This window comes from Lynx rufus, unplaced genomic scaffold (assembly GCF_022079265.1).
Source record: "Lynx rufus isolate CCGP_SWC_20201006 ecotype Redwood Valley unplaced genomic scaffold, mLynRuf1.p SCAF_9, whole genome shotgun sequence".
Taxonomy (NCBI): domain Eukaryota; kingdom Metazoa; phylum Chordata; class Mammalia; order Carnivora; family Felidae; genus Lynx; species Lynx rufus.
The window spans coordinates 62,581,643-62,589,846 of NW_025814897.1; the positions used below are offsets into that span (position 1 = coordinate 62,581,643).

An 8,204-nucleotide genomic window follows, 5' to 3' on the forward strand; every position below is an offset into this window, starting at 1 on the left:
TATCATATGCTTTTTGACTACGATCCTGAACACCTGGACCAGATTGCATTCAGCTCACTGTCTGTTCTTTAGAACCTAAGGTATTAAAGGAACATAAAAGTGGGACTAGAGGATTTATTATTGTTTTTTAGGCAGAAAGATAAAGTAGAGGTTTTGAATGCATATGAATTGTTTATGATATTCTCAGAAATACAGATTTGAGTCCATTCATCATGTTTGCAGGCAAGAGTGTTGTGGGAGGCTGGGAGGTTATAAAATGTTTACCCAATGCTCAGATTGCAATTCAGCATAACTTTGCATCATGATTATGAATATCTAGGCCATTTCCATAACCAAATAGAAATCATTGTTTCTGTTGTAGTGGAAGTCAGGTATGAATCATGCTTATGGCAAGAAGAAATGGGGGACATCTAGAGAAGAGTTCTCAGTCATGGTGAGAACACTCTTGCTTCTTACCTGCCCTCCCCTTGTTCTCAGAAAGAGAATCTAATTTTTCTTGTTAATTATCTAGCGACACTTAGTTGAGACTGAATTTCATCCATTTTAGATAACAACACTTGCTGAGAGGGACCCACTATCATAACGAGAGAGCAAATTTATTGTGTATGGGGTTTGGGAATGGTAATAGACAAAAGTTGATATCAAAGTTGTACTTTAAAAATAACATATATGTGCTTGTGTTCCTCTTCCAATATACCTGTCCACACCCACGACATAGTTAATTTTCCTTGCTAGAAAAATTGGATTATGATATATCGAAATCATTTTAAACCTGTTTTGGACATTTCCTCACTTATTTTGTGGTTAATAGTATACTACCTGTGTATAAGTGTGGATCTCTGACAGTTTTGCAAATATATTAAACATGGGACCTAAAATTATTGTGTAACATGAAAGTCACTTTTAGTAATTAAAGATACATCTATAGAAAGAAAGCACAAGATATAAGCAGGATATTTACTTCATATTTAGGAAAGATAGTCTCTAGAACAGCAAAAGTAATCTCCAAAATATATTGCCTATTTTTAAATTACATGTACCGATACTTTTCCTAAATGCATCTCCTTCTGTTGCATAGAGTTAAGAGTTGACATTTGAATGTATTAAGGAGGAATGAGTAGTGATATTATTTTTTCAACAACTTATGACAATTTATTACACCCTAGCCACATATTTATAAAAAATAAATTTCAATATCTATTTTAATGGTAAACATGCGCATATATGGATAAACATATATGCACTTACATACATACATAAGAATTTTATACTTTAAAAAAATCCTTTAATGATAGCTGTGAAAATAATCATAAAAATATTTTTTATTCAAGCATAAAGTACACATTTACAAGCCTGATAGAATGAAACTTGATAGCAGTTTGTTACTCGTGGAAACACAACACTTACATTGTGAACCCACAGTTTTCCTTTTTCCAAAATGCAAATTGTAAGGCTTTTGTTAGCCCGCTTGAAGACCAAACGAATGACACTGAAATGAGAAGTGGAGGATGAGCTAATAAGCTGTGATATAATTAAAGTGTCTCATTTTATTTTTCACTTATTTATTTTTCAGTGTCTCAATTTAAAACTTCTGTGTACTAACAGAGTGAACCAGAGAATTATTTCAGTACTGTACAATGTTTGGTTGTGGAAAAACTTTGCCAAAGCTAGAGGTGGGTGACACACTTTGGTGTACCAGCTTTAATTTCCCCGTGTCAAGCCTTTTATTTTACTCGAAAGTGATATTGACTCAATATTTTCTTGTTTTTGTTTCTGCATTATCTCAAAGTAATATTTTATCCAAAATTTTTTGGTATATTTTGTTTCTTGGTATGTTTCATGTTTACAAAACAAACAAGCAAAAAAGCAAAAACTTTGTGCATACTTTGTGTGTGGTCTACTTTCCAATATACCTCTTCTTCAAAACTATACAATATTGTTTTTAAAAATCACTCTGAATTAGGACTAATTCATAGCGTAGTTCAAATAGTTGATCTTTGTTTTTCAAACCAATATATTTATTTTACTTAGGACATTATTTTTTCCTGCTTCCTTGGGATTTCCTTTGTTTTCTCTATTTCATTTAAACTTAATGGTTTCTGGTGATTTATGAGCTTTTTTCCTCTGGTAGTTCCTTTCTGTTTTCCAAGTAATAATATTTATATTACAGCATTTAATTTAATAATGCCTAAAATCAAGTACAGACTATGATTCATTAATTCATTAATCTGCTCATTTATTCCAAAATTATTGACATTTAATATGTACTAAGCATCTTGCTATAGACTGCAGGTGTAAAATACAATCTGTCTTAATGTGAAGGTTTTATTAAATTGTGGATGATTCAAGAATAGAATAAGATTTTTATAAAACCATGATATTGAAATAGTGAAAGACATTGATTCCATCAACATATCCATTCCTTACTGTAAGCCTGGTACTTTGCTAATTACACTGTATTAAGAGGCTTTAGAAGTTGGCTTTCTAAACTGTCCAAGAGAGAGCTGAATCTTCCTGGAATGTGTTATACTAGAGGCTGTTATGGGAGAACACAAAAAGGAGAGAAGATTGCAAAATCATGAAGCTAAAAATATCAGTATGATTTGAGTAGGAAATTATAAGCACAAGAGAGAACACTGCTCTGCCCATCTGGCCTGTCATAAACCTAACCACACTTCATGTTTAAAAGCATTTGTCCATTCCTCTTAGCAGCTCTTCTGATATGCCTCAAAGTTAACTTCATTCTTATTCCTTCTTTTTTTAATGTTTATTTATTTATTTTGAGGCAGAGAAAGACAAAGAGAGACAGAGAAAGAAAATCCCAAGCAGGCTCTGTGCTGTCAGTGCAGAGCCTGATGCAGGGCTTGATCTCATGAGTTGTGCAATCATGACCTGAGCTGAAATCAACAGGTCCACACTCAGCCAACTGAGCCAGTCACCTGTGCTCCCCTCTATAGCCTCTTTCTTCAGTATGATTTAATATTCAAAATTTACCAGATATGTGAGAAACTCCTCCAATGTAAAAAAGCTACATAAAAATAAATAATTGAAACTTAAATGATATGGAAATTATATGTAATGTGTATACCTTCAAATATATATTTATTACCACCAGATACGCAAGATTCAGAAGAAAATGTGATATTGGAAATTTGTAATATTAGGCAACAACAAACAATGCCAAGATATTTGGGATATAGAGTTCAGGAATTTTTGTAGAAAATGGATTATAAAAATATATCCAATACAAACATTAATTTTTTTTTTTAATTTTTGAAGGAGAGAGACAGAACAGGACTGAGGGAGGGACAGAGAGAGAGAGGGAGACACAGAATCTGCAGCAGGCTCTAGGCTCTGTGCTGTCAGGATAGAGCCAGATGTGGGGCTCAAATCCACAATCTGTGAAATCATGACCTGACCTGAAGTTGGATGTTTAACCTACTGAGCCACCCAGGTGCCCCAATATAAACGTTTTAAGAGAGAAAAAAGAAAAGAGAATAAGCCCAGAAGATCTAACTAAAAGTAACAGTAGTAAAATAACAAAGATGTGGTTGTGAAGATAATATCAAAAATTAATGCAAGAAAATTTCCAAAACCAAAGGTTGCAGATTTCCAGACACAAAAAGCCCAATAAGTGCCTGCACAATAAAAGACATGCACACGGACATCTCTATCATCATAACTTCTACCACTGAATTTGAAAGCATAGAAGTTTAAAAATGTTCTTAAATATTTCAGAACCAAAAAACAAATAAATGAAGAAAAGCAAAAGAATAGTTCATATAAAAAGGTATCAGTGGTCCTCTTACTATCTATACCTTAAGCTAGGAGATTGAGAATGTCTTTGAAATTCAGACCTTAGAAACCTCATCCACAAAGACCCACCATTTACTTAATAATAACGTGCAGATTAATAAAAATGCATTCTAGGCTTTTAATGAGGATAAAATGAGTTAATATATTTATAAACTTCTTAGAACTTTACCTGGTACATAGTAGGCATAAATATAAATTATTGTTAAACATAAAACAATAAAATATAAAAGAAAGAATAACAATGCACCTTAATCATATCCATTGTGTTACTGGTAAGGTATTCAATGAGTTCTACTTTAAGAAAACACCTAAACTGGAGAGGGTATAGTAATTAACATTCAAATGAGATATTATATCAGATATCAATCAGAAAGATCATAATGACATAGATCATGGGTGTAACACAATTACACTTGATTATAAGTTTAGAGGGATTGTATCTATATCCTTTTGTTTTAAAGTAATGTAGATGCAATATCTGTGATAAAACCTGATGCATAGTGGGTGTTAAGTATGTATTTTCAATGAACTGATAAATTAATGAATTAACAATGGCTTAAATGAGTTTAGACAATGTTTAAATAAACAGTTCCTGACATCCCAAATGTTTGTTTTATTATTAAAACACAATATTTAACAGAGAGAAGAGACAGAGAGCACAACTAAGATTTTTTTTTTCTATTTTTTCCAAATCTTGGAGGGTCAAAAAACAAAACAAAACAAAAATCAAATTACAACCTTACAAGCATCTTAATGATCATACCAGCCTAATTATGATAATTCTGAACCAAACAGATGTGACCCCAGCCTCATTCATTCTTAATGGGATCCCAGGACTGGAGGACATGCACATGTGGATTTCCTTCCCATTCTGCTCCATGTATGTTGTGGCAATGGTAGGGAATTGTGGGCTCCTCTACCTCATCTACTATGAGGACTCCCTGCATAGATCCATGTATTATTTTTTAGCAATGCTTTCCCTTACTGACCTTGTCATGTGCTCTAGTACAATCCCTAAAGCTCTCAGCATCTTCTGGTGTCATCTCAAGGAAATTAGATTTGAAGAATGCCTAGTCCAGATGTTCTTCATCCATACCTTCACAGGGATGGAGTCTGGGGTGCTCATGCTTATGGCCCTGGATCGCTACGTGGCCATCTGTTACCCTCTGCGCTATTCAACTATCCTCACCAATCCTGTCATTGCAAAGGTTGGGCTTGCTACTTTCCTGAGAGCGGTGTTCCTCATCATTCCCTTGATTTTCCTCACCAAGAGACTACCCTATTGCAAGGGTAATATCATACACCATACCTATTGTGACCAGCTATCGGTAGCAAAGTTATCCTGTGGAAATATCAAGGCCAATGTTATATATGGTCTGGTGGCTGCCTTCCTGATTGGGGGCTTTGACATCCTGTGCATCACAGTCTCCTACACCATGATCCTCCGGGCAGTGGTGAGCCTCTCCTCAGCAGATGCTCGGCAGAAGGCCTTCAGCACCTGCACTGCCCACATCTGTGCCATCGTTTTCTCCTACAGTCCAGCCTTCTTCTGCTTCTTTTTTAATCGTTTTGGGAGCCACACAATTCCTCCATCTTGCCACATCATTGTGGCCAATATTTATCTGCTCCTGCCTCCCACTATGAACCCTATTGTCTATGGAGTGAAAACCAAGCAGATACGAGACTGTGTCATAAGGATCTTTTCAGGTTCGAAGAAAATCAAATCCTACAGCACATAGAGGGGATATTTTTCACAGAAGAGGTTAAGGGGAAGGAAAACAATACTCTGTTGGCTGTTTAGTCATGGTCTAAAGATGCCTTTTTAAGAATACTATTTTGTTCTTGACCAAGATAGGACCTGAGGACAGTAAATGTTTTCAGAATCCCAAAGTCACTGATGTGGCCCTGCACGCTCTGAATTTTTCACCTTCTCACCCCAGTGAAGAAGTAGTCTCATCATTAACCCAAGTTCCCGTGAGCAAAAAACAATGGGAAGCTGAGTAAATTATCAAAAGAAATGAATAAATCATAGAGATATTCTGCTGACAGGTGCCATTTTGTCTTGTTTTCAAATAGTGATTGGAATTTCTAGTTTGAAGGACATTTGTTACTTTCCTCTGGAAAATATGTGATATGTTTTTCTCATCATTACCAAAATTTCTCTATTTTCTTGGTATTGTCCTCCTGATGGAGAAACTAGTAAATATACTATGATGTCATTAGTCTGATGAGATTTCAACCTCTGGACTGTAATTCAGAAATAAGTTAGTCATCTGACTATGTCTCCTATAGAAAACTCCTAAATGGCCAATGTCTAGTAATTACATAAAAGAAGAAACCTCGGGATCTGGAAAGAAGAAAACACATAGTAAGGGGAAAAAAGATAAATACAGTAATCTTTTATTCTCATCTTCAATTTCTAAATTATGTTAGAGTATTGGAGGGAAATTATAACCTTGTTGATATGGTTCTAAATTTATGTTAAAGAAATGTTTATGGTAATTACAAATGATATTGGGCAAATGAATTTATTATTTATTTATTTATTTATTTATTTATTTAATATGAAATTTATTGTCAAATTGGTTTCCATACAACACCCAGTACTCATCCCAACAGGTGCCCATCACCCACTTTCCCCTCCCTCATACCCCCCATCAACTCTCAGTTTATTCTCAGTTTTTAAGAGTCTCTTATGGTTTGGCTCCCTCCCTCTCTAACAGTTTTTTTCAGGGGGGCAAAAGAATTTAAAGGGAGGTAAAGTTTTTATACTTCATTTGAACCGGTCAAATGAGGACATCAGGAGGCTGAGATGCTATGTATATAAATATAAAATGTGGAATAACCATTAAAGAATCTATGCAAAGAGATACACTGTAAAAACGTTATACATAAATAAAAATGGACTTTAAAAATACTTTCAGGACCTACAAAATGGCAGAAATGTTAGATCCTTCTGATTATTTGACGCTGTTATCATCATCTAACATCTTTCTTTGTCTCTTATGACAGTTTTACTTAAAGTTTATTTTGTCAGATACAAGTATGGACTTCATTGCTCTCTTTTGGTTACCATTTGCAAAAGTATCTTTCCCCATCCTTTTCCCTCCAACCTGTTTATATCTTTATAGCTAAAGTCTTTTGTATACAGCATATAGTTGGATCTTGCATTTTTAATCTATTCAATTACTCCATGTCTTGTCATTATGTTTATTTAATCCATTTACATTTAAAGTATTAATGGTAGAAAGGACTTAGTATTTTTATTTTGTTAATTATTTTCTGTTTGTCCCTTAATTAGTTATTTTCCTCTCTTATTTCCTTTCTTTGTGTCTCATTAATTTCTTTGTTGTGGCATGTTTTGATTTCTTTCCTATTTCTGTTGCGTACCTTATATAGATATTTTCTTTGAGGCTATTGTGGGGACTGCATAAAATTACATATTGTTATAATAATCTATTCAAATGTTACTCTTATACATCTTTCCTACCCCCAATTTCTGTTAATGATGTCACAGATTACATTATTTTATATTTTGTACCATTAGCACAGTCTCATAGTTATTTTTTGTGCTTTTATCTTTTAAATTCTACACTGGAATTAAAAGTAATTTATGTGCTGCTACTACAGTATTACAGGATTCTGTATTTATCTATGCTTTACCAAAGAGCTTTATATTTTCATATAATTTCATGTTGCTGTCTAGTGTCCTTTTAACTTCGGGTTCCTGTAGCAATTCTTAGCAAGATAGATCTAGTATTGATGAACTTCTTTAGCTTTCATTTATCTGTGAAGGTCTTTATTACTATTTCATTTTTTGAAAGAGCTTTCCTTTCAGCACTTTGGATATATCATCTGACTCCTTTATGATCTGTGAAGGTCTTTATTACTATTTCATTTTTTGAAAGAGCTTTCCTTTCAGCACTTTGGATATATCATCTGACTCCTTTATGATCTATAACATTTCTGCTGAAAATCAACTGATAATTTTATGGAAGCTCACTTGAACATGATGGATTCTCTTGCCACTTTTAAGATTTTCTCTTTGTCTTGGTTTCTGGAAATTTGTTTGTAATGTGTCTTTGGATCCTTTTGGGTTTATCTTAGTTGGAGTCCTTTAAGCTTCTTGAAGTTAGAGGTTTTTTTTTTTCTTCCTCAGATTTGGGAAATTTTGGCCATTATTTCTTCAAACAAACTCACTGTCCCTTTTTCTCCCTCTTCTCCTGCTAGGACTCCCTGATTATCTTGCTTATTCCCTCTAAATATCTGAGGTTTTCCTTACTTTTTTTCCTATTGCTTTTTGTTTTTTGTTTTTTTCTGGCTTAATACAGCAAATGACCTGTCTTCGGGATCACTTTCTTTTCTCTGATTGATCAAAACTGATGTTT

General features: G+C 33.9%; 1 protein-coding gene across 1 annotated transcript; it reads left to right on the forward strand.

Annotated features, from left to right (window-relative positions):
* The first annotated feature begins 4,589 nt into the window (after positions 1-4,589).
* On the forward strand, positions 4,590-5,555 carry LOC124505963 (olfactory receptor 52N4-like). Its single transcript, XM_047072006.1, has one exon. The coding sequence runs from the start codon at positions 4,590-4,592 to the stop codon at positions 5,553-5,555; it is 966 nt and encodes a 321-aa protein (XP_046927962.1).
* The last annotated feature ends 2,649 nt before the right edge of the window (positions 5,556-8,204 follow it).